General features: G+C 38.0%; 1 protein-coding gene across 1 annotated transcript in view; it reads left to right on the top strand.

The window, feature by feature from the left end:
• Nucleotides 1-24,474, top strand: part of LOC763606 — a 63,913-nt gene that overhangs the window by 31,425 nt on the left and 8,014 nt on the right. Inside the window, exon 4 of the mRNA XM_001199633.4 lies at nucleotides 632-808. Within this exon, the coding sequence (XP_001199633.2) occupies nucleotides 632-808 (177 nt within the window). The remainder of the gene's footprint in view (nucleotides 1-631; nucleotides 809-24,474) is intronic.

The raw sequence follows: 24,474 nt of genomic DNA, 5'->3' as shown, positions 1-24,474 counted from the left end.
AGACACTTGGAGGATAATAATGATAATATTCTGGGTTTATATAGAACTTGATACATCAGCAATGCTTACAGATACAGGTTTAATCACTTTTTTATGCTAATTGTGTCTTTCATTGATAAAAATTGGTTGTTACTAATTGTAGGATTATATTAGATCAATAAATTTATTTTAACAATTCCTTTTTGTCTCACTCTCAACACATGCCATTTTTTAAACCCTATTTTCTGGTGGTTTAAAGTGCTCTAGATACACTCGGACAGGTGTCCAATCTTGCTTTTTACTGAGGCTTATTTGCACTCTAGTTACACCTCTTTTCATATATATGTATGAAGTGCTAGTATCGACGTAGTATAACAATGGTCTACTTACCTTCACACTTTTTAAGACTTATTTTTACAATGTATTTACACCTCTCTATAGATACACTTTAATACTCTTAATGATAATATGTACTGACTGTTCTCTGTGCACTGTAATTTCTACACTCTATATACACCTCTTTACAGGTACATTAATCTATGAAGTGTTAGTGACTTAGCGCCAGTGCTGTCCAACAAGTGTCTACTTACCCTCTAAACACCTTCACACTTTGTAAGATTTCTTTTTACACTGTATCGACACCTCTCTATAGGTATGTGTGAAGTGTTAGCATCGATGCGGTCCGACAAGTGTCTCATCTCCCACCTCAAGCCCGGTCAGATGGAGAGCAAGACATGTCAGCTATTCCAACGTTCCATCGTCCCCCTCCTGTGTTTCCTCAAGTCGATAGAGCAGCACTCTGCTTCCTCTGGTCCTGGACATCCTAAAGGTGAGCCTCATTTTTTTGAAAATTAATTGTGGTCAATGCAGGGTGCCAATCCCCCTAAATGCATGAAATTTAAGCAAAAATACATGTAGCTCTATTTTAAAAATTCAGTTTCAAATATTACTGCTGTAAATAGATTTTTCTGAGTTGAATGTCATAACAAAAAATGGAGGGAGGGGTAAGGGGAGGAGGAGGGGGAGGGGGAGGAATAATTCAAGTGCACTACTGATAAGAGCAATTTGATTGTTATCTGGCTCAGGGTAGTTTTACTAAGTAAATTCATTAACTGGGCAGATTTGTAGGGGGAGGGGGAGGGGGAGGGGGAGGAATAATTCAAGTACATACCGATAAGAGCAATTTGATTGTTATGTGACTCATGGTGGTTTCACTTTCACTTCATTACCCTGGACAGATTTTTGTTGTTGTTGTTGTTGACCAACCATAAATACTAATGAGCAGAGCTTCCCCCTGCTGCATCTACATGTAAATAATGGATTTTAGAGGACGTATGAATAGTGAATCAAGCGTGTTATTGCAAAATGTTGGAATGAAGAAAGAGAGAGAGAGAGAGAGAGAGAGAGAGTGTGAACAAAGAAGCAATCAAGCATGATTTTTGTGGTTACTGGTATTTTTAGATATAATTTTTTTTACCTGGATGGAATAGCATTGACAGTTGTCTTGTCAAGTCGAATATGCCATGATATGGAAGGAAAAAAAAAGGCCTAATTGGATGTTTTCCAGATCTAGCCATTATGAAAGAACTCAATTATAAAGCACTACATTGACAATTTGAGAGCACTTGTTTAGCTGATTATATCACAGAATTTTGATTTCCTACACACTTTGATATTTCTAGGTGTTAAAAATATCTGAGAACAGTAAAATGCATCACTGTTTTGGTAGCTAATGTACATGCAGTGATTTATTTTTTATGAATCAAAGTTAATTATTTAGCACAAAATATGCATTTCCCCATGTTTTTAAAATATTCTAATAAAAAATACCCCACCCAGATGGGGCATCCGACTGTACTGTTTATGCTAGTTAAGTGCATTAACTTATACAGCGCAAAACACAGACATGTATTATAAAGGCAAATGCAAAATATGAAATGTCATTTTAATGAAAACGTCTACCTAGAAATAGTAATAGTTTGGGTATTATTATTTTAAAGAAGTGCAGATTTATTTTTTAGCTCTTGCTGAAAATAAAGAACCAAAAAGGTATGATAGAGAGAAGAAAGAGGAAGGGAAAGAGAGAGAGAGAGGTAATGCTTATTTTTTTAAGAATGTGACCATTTAAGGAAAAAAGTTTGATCACAAAGAACTGTTTCGTCTTGTGAAGACACTCTCAACGCCCACTCAATCTTCACCTCTTCCAGATCATTCTTCTGATAGTGAACTCGCCAACAGATTTGCTACATTCTTCAGGGAAAAAGTCGCCAAAGTTGTATCCTCTTTCCCTAATGTAGTACCAGCACCAGCTTCAAGATCTTTTGCTCCAGGCCCTCGTCATGAACTCTCTGATTTCTGCCTTGTATCCCTCTCACAAGTCAGGAAGCTCATCACTTCACTTCCTTCTAAACACTGTAAGCTAGATCCGATTCCTACTTGGCTTCTAAAGGAAGTCCTCGATGAACTCCTTCCTCACATAACCAAACTGTTCAATCTCTCGTTATCATCCGGAATAGTTCCAGAGTCTTTTAAGACTTCTCTGCTTCTTCCCCTCCTAAAGAAGCCGAGTCTCGACACGAATGGACTTAAGAACTACAGGCCCATCGCAAACCTGCCATTCCTTGGGAAGGTTTTGGAACGTATTGTGTCACTACAGCTGAAAGCCCACATTGACAATCTCGGTTTGTTTCCAATCCACCAATCTGCCTATCGGAATCATCATTCTACTGAGACTGCAACTGTCAAGGTCCTAAATGACCTACTTCTAGCTGTAGATAAGGGTAATGAAGCTGTCCTCATCTTGCTTGATTACACTGCCGCATTTGACACTATCAACCACGACCTGTTACTCCATCGCTTAGAGAACGACTTCTCCATCACCGGCACCGTACTTCAGTGGATTCGCTCCTATCTCATGCACCGAACTCAGAAGGTGATCATCAATGACACCAACTCGGAATCATTTCCCCTCATCTGCGGCGTTCCTCAGGGTTCCGTGGTCGGCCCCCTCCTGTTTATTCTTTACACCAGCCCTCTCTCAAATGTTATTAACCTTCATCAGAACATTCAACACACTATGTATGCAGACGACACCCAGATTTATGTAACTCTTCACCCAAACAGCAGGACAGTAGCCGCGAACAAACTCACCAGTTGCCTCAATGAAATCAAAACCTGGTCTTTTCAAAACTGTCTCTGCCTTAATGATTCAAAATCTGAAATGATTCATATTACTTCTAAATTTCGGAACTCAGACCCCTTTCCTGATCTTGTTATGAGTGATGGCTCTCTCAGTTGTTGTGCTTCTGTGCGTGACCTTGGTTTAAATATTGACAGCAATCTTACTTTCAAACAACACATTAGTAATATTTGTAAGTCTGCTTCCTTTGGTATATATAAGATCAGTAGAATCAGGAGGCTACTTGACCGACCCACAACTTCAAAATTAGTCCATGCTTTTGTCTCGACCCATATCGATTACTGTAATTCTTCTCTTTCTGGCCTCCCTCAGTCACATCTAGTCCCACTTCAAAGGGTACAGAATAGCGCTGCTCGGCTTGTGACTCTCTCGCGTAAATCAGAGCACATAACTCCAATATTGAACTCACTACATTGGCTTAAAATTCACCACCGCATATCCTTCAAAATTCTTCTCCTGTGCTACAAAGCTATCAATGGCTTAGCCCCCTCTTACCTTTCCGATCTCATATCCTTACGTTCCCGTACGTCGTCACGAACACTTCGTTCATCTTCCACATTACTGTTAACACCTGGACCCCGCACTAACACCCGGTATGGTGACCGCGCCTTTTCAGTTATTGCCCCCGCTCTCTGGAACAAACTGCCCGCCTTTATTCACTGCGCCCCCTCTGTATCTCAATTCAAATCTCTACTCAAAACCTATCTTTTCAAATTGTAAATTGCAGTTGTGCGTCGGTCAATGGAGGTGCGCACCATATTTGTCTTTATTTAGTTGATTGCCACTTTTTTTTTAATTTTTTTTTTACCTTATCTATGTTACTTTTGTATTTTTGCTTTTTCTTCTAATTTAATTCTACGGGTTATAGTCTTCTCTTAATCAGAACACTGTGCGCTTAGAAACATCAGTATTAAGCGCCTAATAAATGTTATGTATTATTATTATTATTATTTATCGTTGAAGTTTATCTGAATTAGATGCATACGGTACAATAAAGATGTGATTAATTGTCAGACAAAACACATGCATTGGCAAAATTTCTCCATGTTCTACATCGAACTTGAAAATGTCACGTACACAATGTTGATTCTGCTGCCTAACGAGCAAGTGTACATTGTATTCATTGCGGGAATGTGCACGGACTAGGTAATTCATGTTGAGTTTGGAGGCACAAATCCTCGTCCGTCGGTGAGCTTAGTAGTGTCTGCAATAAGAGACTACAATGGGCTCTGACACAGCCTGGGACTGATATATCTAGGCTCTGCTCAAGGCTTTAGGAATTGTAGTAAAGTGTCAATTAGAGTGTGTGCTAGCAGACTAGTACGTGTTAACATTTTCAGTAGTGTGTTGAAAGAAGCTTGCATAAGAATGCACAAGCCGCTAATTGGTAAGTGCTCTGGGAATATGGAAGGTATTGTCCGTCATCATTGAAGTACATATTTATCTTATTAGAGCATTTACTAATCTAATCGACTGGCCCAGATTTGAGATGAGAGGGAAATGCATTCTAGTTTTCATCAAGCCTGAATAGACTGATATGACCTCTCTGTGTTGCCTTTGGTAGAGATCTATAGACAAATGGTAAAAAAGGAAAAACTAGAGAGGTATGGAGAGTGAAAGGGAGGAAAAGAGAGAGAGAGGAAGGGAAAGATGGAGAGGGAGAGAGAGAGAGAGAGAGAGAGAGAGAGAGAACACATAGAGATAAAGGCAGATATAGACAGACATGCAGGCCGACAAAGATAGAAAGATACATGTAGATAGAGAGATAAAGAGCGAGAGAGAGAGATGGTTTAGAAAAGAGTATAGGAGAGAATGATAGAGGAAAGGGGGAGGGGTAGAGGGTAAGAACAGGGATGGAGGAAATATAGACAATGTCAGAGAGAGAGAGAGAGAGAGAGAGAGGGGGGGGGGGATGAGAGAGAGAGAGAGAGAGAGAGAGAAAGAGAAAGGTCTAAAGAGAAAAAGATGTGCGCTGAAAATATTGGAAATAGGAGAAGAGATTGTGTGTACAAAAAGCAATGAAGAGGTTGAAAGGTGTGAGAAAATGAAGGGAGAAAAAGAAGAAATCAATTGAGTAAATTCAGGAAACATCAGCTTCCAATTACATGTAGAGTACATATGGGAAGTAAGAAGAATATAGGGTCTAAAGTAGATAGCAAGAAAGAAAATAGGAAAGTTTTAAGAGAGGAAGAATATGAAAAGGAAAAAAGGAGAGCCTGCGAGATCGAGCCAATGCATGCAATCTGAAGTGCAACTGGAGTTACTGGACACAACACCGATGACATTTAAACAGGAAGGGAGAGCGTGTTACTAAATGCAGAGTTCAGTACGAGGTAAAAAAAGAAAACCCTTTGCATCATTATTCATTATTAGAGACAGTGCCTGGCGAGATGCCTCGGCGCGCCACGAGATTGTATCCCCCAGCCGTCTATATCCATCCTTCAAAGATGCCCTGTCTCGTTGTCGTGATCCTATTTTCTGAAAAGTGAATGGCTTAGGTTGTGTGCATTTTCACCTAATGTGTAACAGCCCGTATTGATATATATCGCGATCCATTGTATCATACCTAGTTGAATACCCATCGCCAATCATTCCTAATCTAGTTTTCGTAGAACCGTCTGAGTCGTGGAATCGTTTCGAGATGGTGGAGGGAGAGAAACGAGGGCAGATATTTTGTGTGAGAGGTTGTAAATCCACAAGAGTTAAAGTGAATTTGATTGAATTCATTACACATCATTGACATTTGTACAGTATCCTCAGTGCTCTGAATTCTTCTATGTACATATATATGACAAAATAACTGAAGTCAAATCTCTTGGTATACCATTTTGGTTTTGTGATTAAAAAAAAATCATCTTGTCTGTTCAGAGTCAGGGGATACGAGTTAACACCCTTCTGGCACCAAACAGACAATAAAAGTACACAACAGGGCGCGGCTCCAAATGAGCAAGCTATTAGATCCCTAATACCCTCTACTTTATAATTTAACAAATATTGCATGCATTTTTGTGTTCAAAATAAAATATATTCACCACTAAAACCACATTCCCCTCGTGCCGTTATATTTCACTCTCTTCCTGCGACCTCAGTGAAATACAACATCACTCAGGGTATATTGAACAATGGAGCATTTCCAACTAGGGAAATAAATGTCAGTCTAATTTCGACTCATGTTTCATCAATATCCAGTATTTACCTCCCTCTACCCCCCTCCTCTCCCTCCAATCGCTTTCTACGACAATCTCACAGTTTTATTATCTCCATAATCATACTGATTACAAATTCTAAATTGCTTATCGTTCACAGCAGTTGAACCCACCTACCTCTTCCCTCCCTCTTTCTTTATACCTGGGCAATATCACAGTCTATTTTATATAACCATCATAGCCCAGGTTTCATAATTTATTGTCCTCGGTATTCACCCCCCCCCCTACCCCATCCCACTCCCTCCAATCTTTCTCTAACGGCAATCTCACAGTCTAATTTCTATACCAATCATAGCCCAGGTTTCATAATTTATAGCCTTCAGTAATCACCCCCTCACCCCCCTCACCCCCTCACCCCCTCACCCCCTCACCCCCTCACCCCCTCACCCTACCCCACTTCCTTCAATCTTTCTCTAACGGCAATCTCACGGTCTAATTTTTATAACCATCATAGCCCAGGTTTCATAATTTATAGCCTTCAGTAATCACCCCCTCACCCCCCTCACCCCCTCACCCCCTCACCCCCTCACCCCCCTCACCCTACCCCACTTCCTTCAATCTTTCTCTAATGGCAATCTCACAGTCTAATTTGTATAACCATCATAGCCCAGGTTTCATTATTAATTGTCTTCAGTACTCAACCCCCCTACCCCATCCCATTCCCTGCTATCTTTCTCTTACGACAATCTCATGATCTAATTTTTATAACCATCATAGCCCAGGTTTCACCCCACCCCACCCCACCCCACCCCACTCCCTCCAATCTTTCTCTAACGGCAATCTCACGGTCTAATTTCCCAGAGTGAAGTCTTGTCTGCCTGTGGCTGAGATAGAGGGAGATTATTTATCAATATTCATTGCCCGCTCGTTATTTGTTATACGAGTAAGACTGATATGAAACCCACACGAGAGAAACAATCAGTCTGTGTTTCAATATAGGACAGCAATTCACAGTTTAATACTCTACCCTCTTTTTTCAAGTGGTACTATTCATCATTAAGATTCAGTAGTAAAAGTATGTGCTCTTGTAGGTAAAGTCTCTTTGCTGCTTTAGATCTGTAGTTCTGAGTTAGATCTGTATGAATTAGTATGCGCCTCATGCCTGTTAGATATTATACATGTACATGTATTATGGGTTTGAACAAAATCAATGATGTATGCCTATCGGCTCTCACTAGACTTTTTTATTCATGCATTCAAAAAGATCAAGATCTGTAAACTATTCAAACATAAAGCTTTAATATTGGATGACTGCATTCATTAATACACCGATTTCTAGAGCTCACGAGATCTTTAATAATCTACTGCTAGTGCATGCATGTTTCATGTGATATGATATGAGCGCAATCAATAAATTATTGATTCCTTTTACTAGAGTCTTTTAGTGAGGTATTCACAGGGTTCAAAATCTACTCTGTGAAGTGGCGTGAACAGTAATTTTCAATGTTAGATTACCGGTAGTGTATTTGATAATACACTCATTTTTGTCTTCTTCTAATATAGTTCACTATATATCTAAATCTACTAATAATGCATGAATTGAATTGAATTGAATTGAATTGATTTATTGTCCATAATATGGAAATTCATTGTTCACTGGTACAATTGTGTTACAAGGAAATGTACAAAATTAAACAGATTATAAAACATAATAACAACATAACATCAATGGCGTTTCATCTAAAAATAAGATCTGACTACTTGTATAGGAATGGAGGAAATCAATAAAATAAAAAGGGTACAGTGTCTACATTGATTGCCCTCGTTTTACCATACTGTTGAACATGTGAGTTGAATCTGGTACAAATGAGCGTCTAAAGCGTTCCCGCCTAGTGCGGGGAACGCAGAGGCGAATTCCTGAACGGTTGAAATTATAATTATGGAACAAAGGATGTGACGGGTCTTTCATAATACGAGTAATCTTCAGCAATGTACGATCAACATATATACTTTCTAAACTGGGCAATTCCAAACCGGTGATGCGCTGAGCAATTTTCCTTATTCTTTCTGTTTTCCTTTTGCTAGCACGTGTTCCATTACGAAAGTAACAAATGAGATTGAATGTCAAGATAGACTGAATGATTGATTTATAGAACAGAACAAGAAGTGTATTATCTATGTGGAGTTTCTTAAGTTGTCTAAGGAAATAAAGCCTTTGATTTGCTTTCTTCTGGATAATGTTGACATTTTTTGACCAATCCAATTTACATGATATAGTAGTGCCAAGATATTTGTACTCGCTAACCTGCTCGACTACGGAATCGTGAATACAAAGGGGTGCATGATTCACTACAGTTCTCTTACGAAAATCTATTACGATCTCCTTCGTTTTTGCTACATTTAGTTGTAAGTGGTGCCTGTCACACCATTCAACAAACTGTTGGATCAATGAAAAATAACGTTCAGTATTATCATCTGAAATATACCCTGTAATCACCGTATCATCGGCATATTTAATCATAGAACAATTGTCGTCAGTGCTCACGAAATCATTGGTGTAAATGGAAAAGAGCACCGGGGATAGTACGCATCCCTGAGGTACACCAGTACTGATAGAACGAACACATGAGATTAGCTTTCCTATTTTCACCTGCTGACATCTACACAACAGAAAGTCTTGTATTGTCATTATAAGTTGTGGGTGTACATTTAAATTACTCAACTTCCTAGTAAGCAGGTGTGGTATCAAGGTATTAAATGCGCTAGAGAAATCTATGAAAACTGATCTCGTGTACGTTTTCATTGTGTCTAAGTGGGAATACAGTTTGTGCAAGAGTATCAAAACTGCATCTTCTACGCCCCTATTTTTCCTGTAAGCAAATTGCATGGGATCTAAGAAGGGGGAGACTTGATTCAGCAAACGTTTCAGTACAATTTTCTCAAGACATTTCATAATACTACATGTTAGAGCTATAGGACGATAGTCATTCATTTCTGATGGGTTTTTCACTTTAGGAAGTGGTACAACAGTTGACATTTTCCACAATTTAGGAATTGTTCCTCGATCGATAGAAAGCTGGAAAAGCTTTTGAAAAACACTGGCCAATTGATCCTTGCACGTTTTTAATAGCTTATTGCAAATACGATCAGGGCCCGGGGTTTTATTCACATTAACATCACCTAGCACCATTCTAACTTCGTGTTCAGATACCGTAATTACTTCAAAATCCCGGGTGAGGCTCTCTCTAAGGTTTTGCATGGTTTCAACATTCTTCGTTGCAAAATCACTATGGTCAAATCGACAATAAAAATCATTTAGGCTATCAACAAATGTTTGATTCACTACAGACTCATTAACAGATGACTTCCTTTTATAACCTGTAACATCTTGTAAGGTCTTCCATGCAGCTTTAGGATTGTTTTCCTGAAAGCCTCTTTCAATCTTCTCTTTATACAACTGTTTTGATGCTATAACCTGTCGTTTAATTTGTTTCTGTAGATTTCTTACTTCTGAATTATCACCGGCAACAAGTGCCCGGTTTTTTGCTTTCAACAAGTCCCTCAGTTCTTTTGAAACCCATGGTTTATTATTCTGAAAAACCTTTGACGTTTTACGCGGAATGTTCAAGTCCACACAAAAGTTGATGTATGCGCTGATCACCTCCGTTGCCTCATCAAGCGTGTCCGTGGAATTGAATAGGACATCCCAGTCAGTGCAATCTAAACAAGCTCGCAGTCGTTCTGATGCGTCATCCGACCAGTCGTATCGTTGCCTAGAAACTGGGGACGCTTTCTTTAGTTTCTGTCTGTAGGTAGGTACAAGATGAAAATTCAGATGATCGGAATTCCCGAGTTGATGACATGCTTTACTTGTGTATGCATGAGGGATGTTTCCATAACAAAGATCAAGAAAAGCGTCGTTTCTGGAAGGAATGTTAATATATTGTTCGAAATTAGGCATAACGTTATCTAGTCGACATTGATTGAAGTCACCTGCGATAAAGATTGGCGCGTCTGGTGACAATGCCTGAAGATTGTTTACTTTCTCAGCAATAGCGTCACTAGCAACGGCCATGTCTGCTCTTGGATGTATGTATGTAGTGATTACAAAAATTTGCGGAAATTCTCTGGGAAGGTAAAATGGCCGAAGACCGACAGCTAGTAATTCAATATCTGGCTGACACACTGAATGTTTAATTGACCAGTTTGTGCACCATCTCTTATTGACATACATACACAGTCCCCCACCTCGTGATTTTCCCGATGCAGTCGTTCTATCACTTCTTATTAACGAAAAGTTAGGCAATTCAACAGCACTGTCTGGTACATTTTCATTAAGCCAGGTTTCGGTAAAACACATCAAACAAGCCTCTCTGTATTCGTGCATGTATTTAGATAAGGTTTCGAGTTCAGTCATTTTATTCGGTAAGGAGCGAACATTACCAAGGATGATTGTAGGAAGTGGTGGTTTGTTGCCCCTTCTTCTGATACGTGACCTGACACCCCCTTTCCTACCTCTCTTCCGTGGTTTACATTCCTTCGGGAAGTCGTCAAAGCCGGTCGGTCGAGTTTCCGCTGAAGTGTCCCGTAACTTTAGCAGCTCATCCCGTGAGTACACAAGACTGGTAGGGTGTGGTCGGGTCTCGATTGCTTGTCCTGGTCGTATTTCCACAGATATCACCAGAACCGCAATGAAAACAACTATGATTATCCTTGAATGTGCAAACGCCATTGTGCTTTCAGACAGCCACAAATTACAAGAAGATGATCCACAAAATTGACAAATTTACACAAATATAAGACAAACAAAATAACCAGTGACGGTCGCCACAGAGCAGCGCCCAAATCAAATGATGTTATGTGGTATGAAATGAGCACAATCCATTAAAATTGGTTCTTTTGAAGGAGTTTCAGACAAATATCTCAGCAACGGGGCAGACATTTAAACTCCAGGAAATGAAATAACTGCTTAAAAGTGCATACTTTCAATGACATGTAGATGTAGAATATTTATATACCGGTATGAATGTATGTATAATAATTTCAATCTGGATCCCTATGAAAACTAAGAAATCTGCATCCTACCTCTTGTGTATCTTTTAATTGTGCATGTAATAAAGATAGATGACTTTAAAATCATGGAAGTAATCATTCTCATGTACCCTTTAAACAGATTTTTTTTGTTCAAGAAGATTTTCTCAGTTGACCTTTCGGAGTATCTTCATTAACTTGTAAACTATAGTAGGAAAAAAGCATGAATCCTGGGGGTTCTGTGAAAGTGTACGTCTACAGCCATCCTGTTCAATGCATGTTAGTCATACCAATTATTCTTCCTCCTTCGTGGATCTAACACCTCCTTGCAATAGGAAGATACAAGATAGCCCCATTTACACAGGGGAAAAAGAAGCCACTTTTGAACTCAGTTTAGATCACTTAAACTTCTCTATTAGAATAAAGCATGAATCTTGGTGATGCTTTGAAACTGTACTGCAGCTCTCTTTTTGAATGCATATTATTCATACCAATTATTCTTCCTCCTTTGTGGCAATAGCACCTCTGTGTACCGGGAGAATGCATAATTGCCCAACTCACACACAAGGCGAAAACAAGCAACTTTTGAACTCGATTTAGATCAATTAAACTTCTCTAAGAACAAAGCATAAATCTTGATGATTCCGTAAAAGTGTACTGCAGCCATCCTGTTGAATACATGTTATTCATACCAATTATTCTTCCTCCTTCGTGGCATAAGCACCTCCGCGTACCGGGAGAATGCATAATTGCCCAATTCACACACAAGGCGAAAACAAGCAACTTTTGAACTTGATTCAGATCACTCAAACTTCTCTAAGAACAAAGCATAAATCTTGATGATTCCGTAAAAGTGTACTGCAGCCATCCTGTTGAATACATGTTATTCATACCAATTATTCCTCCTCCTTCGTGGCGTTAGCACCTCCTTGTATTCGGAAGATGCAAGAGGAAGAAAAAGGGGAAGAAAAAACTTCTCTTTAAAGAACAAAGCACGAATCTTGGTGATGCTTTGAAACTGTACCGCTTCAACCAATTACCCTCTGTGGCATCCATTAACACTTCCGTGTGGAGGAAAAATAGACCCATTAATATTCAGAAAAGAGCAAGAAGTGATGACAAAGTGAGATGTGAATCTTAATCGAAATCTCACATTGTCTTTCTACATTACTACTTTTTCCCCCAAGAATTCATATGAATACATAAATACCGTAAAACCAGGACATTTTTACAGACAGGTGATGTTTGCAATTTTATGAGCAGGTAAGGTTTCATAACAGGTTATACTACTATGAAACTTTTGCAATTTGCGAAGTTTTTTGCTGTGAAAAGTTGGAATCAGCCATCACTATAATCACAAAATTGTCATTTTGCAAAAGAAAATGCTTAGTATAGAAAAGCTATATATCCATGAACCTCAGTTTTAAGGAAAACAAGGATTTTGTATTCTCCTATCTTGCATTGTTGGTATGAAATGATATTTGGTCCTGTTTTGCTAATATCTAATATGATAATGAAATGATCTTTTATACATATCCTGGCACCTGAACTTTTGAAAACTAATTAATTACTGGTACTTGTAAAGTTTGTGGATGTAACATTTTTTGGTACAGATTATCGTGTTGAGAATCTCAATCATTTCTAAGACTCAATTGGTTCACACAAGGACAACAAATCAAATTTCCGACCACGGTTTATAAATCGATTTTCGAAACCTTTGCTAATTGCTCTGCGTCTGAACAGCCCCCCACCGTCCACTCCCATCCTATGAAATGAAATGCAATGAATTGATGCAGTGCATTGGGTTTGATTAGCATACAGATCAGTTTTATTCATGACTAGAGACCTCGAAGCTCCCTGAAGATCCATTGACATTTCGTCTAATGATGCAGGGGGTGATTATGACGGACCTGTTGTTCGGAAATCCATCCTTTTTTTTGCCAGGTCTGGAGTTTTTTTTTATAGAGTTAGTTAGAGGAAGTGCAAGCAGGAATACAAATCCATCTGCATATATAGAGTAAGGTACATCAAGTTTGAAGGCTGATTTGAAGAAGAAACTAGTTTCTTAGATTCATCTTCATTTTTTCCTCATGCTATTAATTTTCTGATTACTTTCTCTTACAAGTATGTATATTTTAAAGCTACTCGACAGTGCTTATGGTACATTTTAAATATGTATGCACATTTCTATGGAAAAAGACCTTGCACAGGTATAAACATATACATGTATATTAAAGTCAGGGGGCAAATCGAGGGTTCTATTAAGGTGTGTGGGGGAGGGCGGCAGCACATTCCCTGAAAATTACTTACAATCAACATAAGATAATAATTTAACAAAAGTAGATGTTAGCAAAAGCAAAAAAGCAAAAATAGATTGTAGGGTACTTTTTAAGGTTTAAAATGTGAAAAAAGGGGGCAGCATAAGGAAACAATGAGTATTTTAAAGTACGTTTGTGTCATTAAAAGAAAGTTGGTGGGGGGGGGGGCATTGATTAAAGTCTTTTTGAAAGTAGCTGAAAACAAAGTAGCTTAAAACAAAGTATTTATATGAAGAATTGTTGCATCACTTGCATGTATGTGTAATAATATGAACATTCATCCCAAAGCCAAAGGGTTAATCCATTTAGAAATCTCTCTTTTCACACCTTATGCAGAGTACCGTATGCTGTTTTCTTAGCCGTGGCTGATCAGATTTTGCATTTCATGCCTGAGCTATCTTACTGAAAAGCTTACTATTTTTGCCCGGAATAATCTAAGAAAATGCTGAATGAATATTCCTACAAAGCTAGTCGGTGGAAAATTGTAGCTTAGTCATAGTACTTACAAACCTGCTTTCTAGCAAGGAGGTATATGTAGGCCGATTTTCTCTTGTGTAAGTTCAGAATGTGGCAGGAGATTTGTAGCAAATATTCATTCATGCTAATTAAAGCACCTTGGCTCTGATCGATGAGTAGGCCCTAAGAATATTATTCATTTATAGATGATCTGGACAATTTTCTACAGGGGAAATGATGCAGGAAACTTGTATGTGAGTAAAGGTACAATGTATACATGTATGTACAAAGAGAAAAATGGCAACAACAAACACACTGATTGCTACATGTGCTTGTACATAACATGAGCATGTATGAGTACTAATCGTAAAATAGTCTGTTTGGAGCCAGAAGGGCTATAACTCATATACTGTTACACAAAGTTAATGCCCTTCTTGCTCTAGAGTCCAAACAGATGAAATGGAATTAGTTTACTTGTTGTCCTCGATAGTAATGTAAGGTCTAACTGAGAAAGATCCTGAGAAAAATCTGCAATTTTCTAAAAAACTATTTGTTCGACCATGTAACGTTTCTGAAATATTTCAGAGGGCAGTAGTCAATCCAGTCCACACAGACATAGAATTATAATTTTCTCAAGACTCTTCTAATGCTTATGACAAGGGAAGGGAGGGGAAGGGGTAGGCCTAGGGAGGGGGAGGGGGAATCCAGGTACTCTCAATGATGCCATGCATTCCAGCTTTCTTCCAACCATCTGAATGGCTCCCTTCCTAGATTTACATGGTGGAATAGCATACAGGTCTTTCCTAATGAACTTGCATTCATGCTCCTAAATGCTGATTTTATGGCAATTGTGGAGTACTTGTAACAGCCTTGCATGTTGCCAGAATGACGGTTACAAACATGAATACAGCAATCAGTGGTTCTATTCCTATCTCTAGATTTTGTTAAATGTAAAATAAATAGCAACTGCACACAACAAAGGACTATGTACTACTTGTACATATTTATTCTGCTTCACACACATCAGTTCATACCCATTCCAAGTTTAATTTCTGTTATTTATATCTAAATTTTTGTTTGTGGACCTCCCTGTGTAGACCTTTCTTTTCAAAGCACTTTGTTCTGAGGATTTGATGCTGCATTGGTGTTGCTGTGTATGACTAGTTGACTACTAATATTGTTGAACCAAATGAAGACCTTGGACTGAATGAAAGATTAATCAGTCTTCCATTAGTATTCCAGCTAGCAATCAGTTGCAGACATGTACATGTAATGGCCTTTCAAGATAAAGATGAGTTCTGGGACCAGTTTCACAAAGCCTTTTTTCAATGACAAATGACAAAAATCTGCTTATAACCAATCAGAAGCAAGGATTTCACTAGCTTATAACAAAAACTGTAATTTGTCACTGGTGACAATTTTTGTGAAATCGGGCCCTGGTCATGCAATAGAATTTTGAAAGAAACTGCCTGGAAGTAATTTTCTTCCATCAATAAATTGGTTCATTGATTCTGCAATTATTAATCCCATTGTAATAAGGGCTTGGTAAGACCATCGCCACCCCTTCTATAGGTGTAATGATTGTTCCGATGCTATGTCACTGATCACTTGCACATGTACTTATGTCACCCTTTAGAATCCTCTTCTGCAACATGAGTGCACATACATATATTTCCTGAATGTGGATTATGTTAAAAATAGTTGCACTGTGTTTGATCATCTGTATTGAATGTTTGTAGCAGGCTTTCGATAAGCGGTATAGTGCCCTACTTACAGTACATGAACATGAACAGGTCCTTACATTTTAAAAACAAATAGTGAAGTACCGGCGCTAAAATCCCATTTCAAACATGAGCCAAGTATGTATGTATGCACATGATGCTTAATGGAGGAAAAACAGCCTGCAAGTAGTCTGTTCATTAAGGATGCCAAAATGTCACTCAGCGAAATGAAAAAAAGATCTACTCTGAAGACCCTATTTTGAATTGGAAAAATATACGTATATTTCTATTGATAATTTAGTGGTAATTTCAGCTTTGATTTTATTACATGATGTTTGAAATGAACTTGATTAAGTAAAACAGACAAAACCCAATGAAGCAAAGAGAGAGAGAGAGAGAGAAAGATGGAGAGAGAGAGAGAAACATGGAGAGAGAGAGAGAGAGAGAGAGAGAGAGAGAGAGAGAGAGAGAAAGATGGTGAGAGAGAGATGGGGGAGGGGGAGGGAGAGAGAGAGATTTACTTAACGTATATGTACATGTAGAGGCATTTTGCTCTTCAGCACTCGTACTGTACGCATAGTTTATAATATATTTATCAATAAAACACATGCATGTCTGCACGTACCCATTTTTTTTCTCACCAGGCCGTAAGAAAAGTTAAAATCGTTTCACTCCTTCCTATATCCTCCCTGAGGCGATCCCGCTTAATTTAACGAAACTGATAGCTCCGATCCATCACTACCTTATATTAGCTTTGCCTCGAATTCTTAATTTCGGTGGGAGCACCGCCAAGAAGGGGGGGGGGGTGACCGAGCTAAGAATGTTTTCATCAAGACAGGATGTCACGGCAGCGTCTGCAAGATTCTCTGGGGAATGCAGGAGTTATATAGCCCCTCTCATGGATGATAGAATAGCTTGATCGACTTGAGCACCCTGTCCGTTACATTATAAATCATTCTCACATTTAGATACTTGTGTCTCGGGCTATGTTGCCATGCTTAATCAAAGATTAGCTTCAGTTCTGGTAATGAAAGAAAAGACATTCTCACCGCATCCAACAAAACTTTAACTGAATGTTCAAGATTATAAATAATTAAAATAAATGACATGTGCCAAACGATATTCATAGAAAATGTATAGGGGCTGAGTAATGAGCGTAGAAAGATAAGGAAATCAAGGTACTTAGGCCCGACACCATGTGCTGAACACGTGTCACTATGTGCAAATGAGAGTTGTGGTTTTTATTGAAGATGGTTTCCAGCGAGTTTTTGTGAGGTTGTTTTTATTTTACTGGTTCAAAATCAATCTACTGCAGGATAAACAATCCAGAATGAATTATAGCCATGTTCTCTTGACATACGATGCCTATACCAGAGCTCAAGCTTATCTTTAATTAAGGTTTTCCATACATGTAACACTCTGTTTATACTTTCATTTAGTTGATTTAAAGTACTCGAAAGGTTTGATGATCAATTTGAACCAATTTTTGTCTTCTTGCAGATACCATACTGCATAATTTAGGTGATATCGTTTGTTGACAATCAGAAGGGTGTTAGATTACACATTTGACAAACATGTACCTGTCTACTTTCTGTGAATGTTTAGAGCCAAAATGGCATAAGGGTTTACCATCTAATTACTATGTGTAAATGATTTCTGCAATATCATCTATTGGAGCTAGAAGGATATTAACACATTCTTTTTAGAGGATGATTGATCAGCAGTAGATGTAGAAGTGTTTTTCAATTTTTTGTTTTAATTTATAATTATTTATATTTTTATAGGAGAACTACCCCAAAGCTATTATTCAACTATCCCGTACTATACATGTCAGTGTCGTCCGTTTGTGTGTGAGTGTGTGTGTGTGGTGTTGGTGGATTGGATGAACGATCCGCAGTAGATGTGAAATCATTTTTAATCTTTAAAGAAATTCTTTATCTCAGACAATAGCAAAGGAACTACCCCAACTGCAGGTAGTTGTCGAAAATGGTGGGGGTGAAAGGTGGGGGGGGGGGGGGGGGTAAAGATGATTGATCAGTTGTAGGTGTGAATGTTAAAAAAAAATATTTAAAAAAGAAATGGATGTTTGTTACAACCACAGGTCTTAACAAAAATATCTGCTTCCTGTCAAAATAAAAAATAGAAAACTTTCCAAAGGAATGAAACAAAAAATGTTTTTGTCATCAAACCGGAAACAATTAAATAATTCTTTTATTGTTAATTTTTTTTTACCAAACTATAACTTTGAAGCATGTAAAATGAAGCTGATGAGTAAAAGAATATCACAAGATTCAACTTTCCAATTGAACAAATTTGCCAATTGAACAATTTGGATAAAACATATTTAGATAAACGTTCAACTGCTTGATTATATTTTATCAAGCAACAAAATGTGGTTCACTCATACATTTTGTATATGCAATTTGCAGAAATTCAAAGGTAAACTTGTATTCCTAAAAAGAGATATAAAAAGGAAAACAAATCTCTGTTATTCTAGGTTAAAATATTGCAATATGATCAGAATCACTAGATTATGAATGATATCGATTATCCAGCCAGATTTTAATGAAAGCCAATTATTTTTGTGACCTTTATAGGCAATATACACAACATCTAGATGCTCTAAGAGCCTGTGTTTCAATTAGATCCATGACCTTGCCTTCCTTTGAAAAAGACTTTTATTGTGTGTAGAATCGGCTATTAAAACAAATGCACAGGGTGTTATATATATATATATATCGCAACCAGTAATTGATTTATCCAATCCACTCTCAATTTCGTAAGCTATATTTTATTGCTCATTAAATCAACTGTGCTTTTGTAATGCCTCTGGATTTGCAAAAAAAATTCAACCATAAAATCTTTGCATTATTGAAACATGATAGACAGCAGTACTAATGAAAATTATGGCAATTTAATGGGGAAAAATGAATAAAAAAAAAAATTTGTAGTTGAAAAAAAAGTTGAAAAAAAAAAAAAATCTACATTTTTTTTTTTTTAATTAAAAAAAAGAAAAACACTTTTGGGAATATTTTGTACAAACCTCAAAAGAATTTTACGTTTGTTTCTTCCCCCATGTCTGTGCTTTTCAAGACCATACTGAAGTATGAGAGTTCACCAAACGATGACTTTTATGGTGGCATAGTCCATTTCTTTTCCTTGATCGTAGGAAACGACCAGTAAAGTAGATAGCATCCTGCCATCAGTCGAGACTGATGTATTTTTAACCTGAGCTTTTTATATCCTGATATGGTGGTTGATATAGAGCCCCATGTAAGGTGGAAAATGTGGTGCTAGGACTGTTTCCATTGTAGCTATGGACCATTCATATTTTGGAGGAGCTATTCCTATATTTCTGTCTTCAAACTAGTGTTGGGAACCCATGAATCCTCTTGTTTTGTGAAAACATCTGTGATCATGATAAATATTCTCTATTCCCTTATTTTGGTGTAGGAGATTCCTAGATTTTGCTGTGGGAGGTTGGCAGGTATGCCATTGCCATATCAACGACATGAGGAAGATGATACATGTGTACTGAAGTGATGTAACTTTAAGAAGATTTTATCGAGGTAGAGTCCCATGTAGGGTAAAATAACAGTATTAGGAGTGTTTCCATCGTCATATCCTGAACCAAAAGGGAGATGGTTTAGTGATGCATAGAAATGGTGACAGAGATAGAGAGCCTCATGTAAGGTAGACAAAGAATTATGATGAGCTCTATGAGCACTTTCCATTAATATTATTTTTAGGGGATGAAGCGGAAATAGTTTTAAAAAGCTACAACAAACAAACAAATAAAAACAACACCAACAATAATCAAGCTTGGAGGAACATATTGAACCAGTTATATTCAATAAACTGTCTTACAAATAAATTAAAGCCTAGTTGCTTCAGTGTTCTTCTCCTATGAAATCCTTAAAGAATTTTCAGCAACTGTGCTTAAACTGCTTTGTTAGGCAAATGGCTGTCCATGTGAACAAACCTGTAATGCACTGGAATACTGTAAAACATTACAGTCTGAAAGTGGGAACAGTGCCTTAGAGGTACATGGGAACCCCCTGCATCCGCATGCGACAGATATCACCCGAAATCATTGGAATCCCTCGCCTACCACTAATGCAGACTAAGCAGATTTACCCGATAATAATCCCCAAATTTACCCTCATGAATAGGGACGATCTATTAGTTAGGTAGGGGTCAAGTCGTCGGGAGTCCTCGCTTATCTCTTCCATCCGTCCGTCTGCGATACCTACGACTCGCATCAGAGCCTAATATAATCAGAGCATGCCGGTTGATTTATATATGAGGAGCCATGGCTGCCGTTTCTAAATTGAAAATCAGCGACTGCTCTAGTTGCCGTCCATCTGCAGAGATTCTGTGATGTCTTTGCGAATGGAAGTCCAATTCATGAAAGAAAGCTGTAATAGTGTTTCCCTGTCTGGACAAATAACTTTGGCTATGACATTCTATACGTAATGAGAAGGCCAATCGATATGTGCACACGTATGTACAGTAATTCTATCCTTCATGTTGCGAGCATCACAGAATGTTGTCTTTTTAGGTTGCTATTCAGAGTATACAAGAATGTTGCATGTTGCACAGACTCTCTTCAAAGGAGATATTCAAATGAGGAAATGTCTTTGAGGTAGTACAATTTTTGAAAATCAAGAGGAATACACAATGATATTTTGTGGGAGTGAAATCTGTTAATCTGTTGGGTACTTCTACTTCTCATTCTCATTAGCATAATTAGTCTGTCCCCTGTCTAAATCTGTAACAGTTGCGTCCCTCTTGCATTGATTATTTTCACACCATCTTTCTCTCTCTCTCTCTCTCTCTCTCTATCTCTTTCAGTCTCTCTGTCTCTCTGTCTCTGTGTCTCTCTGTCTTTCTGTTCCGTCTTTCTTACTCTCTCTCTCTGTCTCTCTCTGTCGCTGTCTCTTTCTGTCTCTCTCTGTCTGTCTGTCTGTCTGTCGCTCTCTCTTTCTCTCTCTCTCTCTGTCTCTGTCTCTCACTGTATCTGTCTCTCTCTGCCTGTCTCTTTCTCTCTGTCTCTCTCTGTCTCTTCCTCCACTCCCCGACACTGCCTCTATCTCCTCGTCCTTGTACGCTTGTTCTATTATTGTCTACATCTCAGTGTATTTGGACGCCTCGCTGTCTAGCTACATGCACTTTCTTAGAAAAGCTCCAACCTAATCTAATATCCAACAGCTACATGTAATCAATTGAATTGCTACATTCAACATGCATTTGCTCTTGGATGCTAGACATTACACAATGTGACATACTAAACTTGACATTTAAGAGAATATATTATTTGTTAAGACTTGAAGTTCACCTACAGTTAAAGAGAAGGTTGAGTTCTGGGAAGAGGTAAAAAATTGTGAGCGTTATCATTGTTATTATGCAAGGGTGGAAGAACATCAGATTAAACATGTTCCCTGAAAAGCATGGCTCTTCGAATGCCTTCATATTCTAAATATGACATAAAAAATTGTAAAAATCTGGGTAGGATTTTTTTCGCCATGTGTTCGTGTAGTCCCATATACATCATTCTGTGTACAGTGCTCGTAACTTTGCCAAGATTTGTTTCACAATGCAATCACATGACCAGGGGGGTGTTTCACAAAGATCCTAAGTCGAACTTAACTCTAAGTTGGACTTAACAATTATGGAAAGCCATTAGCATCTTTGAAAATATTTTGTAGAAGTTATTTTAAAAGGCACAGCATGTTGATTCAAATCATTCATAGTTTTTTGTTTCCATGGAGATTACATGTTCTTGATGTGGAATTTATGAAAAGTCTAAAATACTTTGATATTTGCTTTTGAATATATTTTATTTTAAGGCTACAAATGGCTCTCTATAATGTTTAAGTCAAACTTAGAGATAAGTTCGACTTAGGATCTTTGTGAAACACCCTCCTGAACTCAACTTTATCTTTAACAACTACAGTTAACAACTACAGTTTTCATACCCCTTGTAAATTTGATGATTTTGTATAATTTTTGTTTTAACTCCAGAATGAAAGGTGGACTGGTTGAGTAAGGGTCTTCGTTGAATACTTAATAGATGGATGTTTTAATATGTCACATTTTCAAGAAAACATAAAAATAGGGTCAAATCAAATATTTGCATGTACTTAAACGAATTATTAAAAAATTGGGAAGGGTATGAAAAAGTTAGATGATAACTGCTTACCGGTATGCCTTCTGATTTGAGTTTTAATATTTACAGGCAAACTCATTTGTACAATTATTATCAGTCAGTGAAAAATTCATAAATGCCCTATTTATATCCTCCTCTTAACGTATAAAATTTATAAAATGCATCTGATTTTCAAAGAATGAGCATTGTACAAAGTAATCAGATAGCGATGCACGGTTATCAGATATGGCAGCCTAACCTTTCAGCTTGCATGCTATCAAATCAACGCTCCTGTCTTGCTCAACACCAGCATCAAGAGTCAGATCCAGACTAGAACTCTTTCCTCGATCACCCTCTGTCTCCTCCACATGCTCTCTTCCCTCCCTGCCCTCTCTTCCCCTCTTACCCCACCTCACTCACCCCCAGTGACCCAACCCAACCCAACCCTGATAGGAAATCCTTGAGAAATACTGAACGGATCCCGAAGCAGTGAATTCTCCTGTTTTGGTAATTGGATACTTAAGATGGTGCTTCTTACTCCCTTCCTCGCCTTTCCTCACTCATTTCCCCTTCCCAATTCCTTTCCCCCTCCCCACCTACTTATCGACCCCTTTCCCATTCCCAACCCCTCCTTACCCTTTCCTCCTTCCCCATCCCCAATTTCCCTTCCCAACCTGTACAAGAGACCCGTAAGGCACTTCAAACATGTCTCAAAGCAATGATGTCTCCTATTTTGTATGTTAAAAGATCCAAAATAGAGCTTCTAAACCTCTCTCTTCCTTCCCTATCCTTCCCCCTCCTCTTTCCCCCTCCTCTTTCCCTCTCTCCTTTCCCTCTCTCCTTTCCCCTCCTCCCAACCTTTACAAGAGACATGTAAGGCACATCAAATAGGTCCCAAAGCAATGATTACTCCTGTATTTTTTCCTCCTGTATTTTTTACTCCTGTATATTTTCTTTTTTAATTGTAAATGCAAGGATTTCTTCCAGGTAATTCAAATGAAAAGTACCCAATCCATCGGCAGTCTGCAATGATGTGTAGGGAGAAAAAAGAATTCTTGTCATAGGTTTTCAACCCAATTTAACAAAGGTATCTCGTTGCTATGACAATTTCTGCAAGCCACCCTCAAAATGTTTCCTTTTGTAACCTGTAGGGGCTCTTGAAATTTTTAATAAAAGATTGTAATGAGGAAAATACATGCCTCAAAGAGGAATAATAGAATTCCTACCTGAAGTGCTACAGGAAGTAGCTGTTGATAAGTGGCTTTGGGGCATTTAATTTGCACCAGTCCTTTTGTATTTTGAGCATTTTGACATTTGCTCTTTGTTAAATGAATCCCGTCTTTATGGGAAAAGTTTCAATAACAATCATATTTCTCAAGGAAGATGAGACAATGACCTGGAAAAGAAAGAAAGGCAAAAGGCCGAGGGAGAATGGTGTGCAACTACCATTACACTCATCTACTAATGAAAGTGTATGTTATTACTTGGCTTGAAGCATCAACATTGTCCTCAGATCAATTCAAGTCGTTAAACAAAATTGAAATGGATGAGCCTAAAGTCTGAAGGAAGCTTGATGGCTCAGTGGTAGAGGAGGGGTCTGGTCTTGTAGGCGTGAGATTCTGGGTTCAAACCCAAGGTGATAATCCCCTCCCCTGGCAAAGGCCACCTCTATTTGATGATTATATATATCTGTTCTGGTTATATTTCATTATAGTCAGTTATCAAGTTTGATCATTTGCTTTGCCAACTTAAAATATTCAGAAACTGAAAATTTGATTTTGGGGCAGGAGATGTCAACTGCTAACTTTACAGCTATGTCTCATATGAGCAATATGAGGAATTCAAATGACATTTCAACCAGGATGTTCTTCCAAAATGACTTAACAAGTATGAGACAGCGCACAAATTTATATTTTCATCTTTACCAGAACTCAGTCTCTTAATGTTTTTCTTGAAAAATTATAATGGAGAAGTGTCCCTGTCACGTTGATGGATGTTAATGTACCTTGGGCTTTTAATTTTTTTTTTTTACTCTTTCGTCGCATAGGCCGCACCCCGACTTTTTGATATTTTCTCTTCCAAAAATACTGCGGCCTTTACGCCGGCAAATACGGTAATGAAGTATACTGTGAGATATAGTCATTTCAGTCTTGCATCGAAAGAAGCAATCACTTTAAGACTCAAATAATTGTGAAAATTGTAAATAATTTAATCATGGTTCACTTACAGCCCTACCTATTCAATCAATCATCAATTTTTTTACATTTATTGTATCATTTTGATGAATGACATGAGGAATGTAATTTGTTCTGCTATACTGCATGAAATGTCTCAGGTGATATGAATACGGTAAAACACTGCAATTTTGACTGAAGTTTATCCATTTGTATGAGTTGTGAGCTGAATATGCCAACCCTGTATTTTGTACTCTGCAATCTTTTGTACCGGTACGTGCAGTGAACGAAAAAGGAGAGAT

The sequence above is a fragment of the Strongylocentrotus purpuratus genome, unplaced genomic scaffold, assembly GCF_000002235.5.
Source record: "Strongylocentrotus purpuratus isolate Spur 01 unplaced genomic scaffold, Spur_5.0 spur5_contig_847, whole genome shotgun sequence".
NCBI classification, from domain to species: domain Eukaryota; kingdom Metazoa; phylum Echinodermata; class Echinoidea; order Camarodonta; family Strongylocentrotidae; genus Strongylocentrotus; species Strongylocentrotus purpuratus.
The sequence above is the reverse complement of the archived record's forward strand: the minus strand, read 5'-3'. Positions and strand labels throughout refer to the sequence as shown.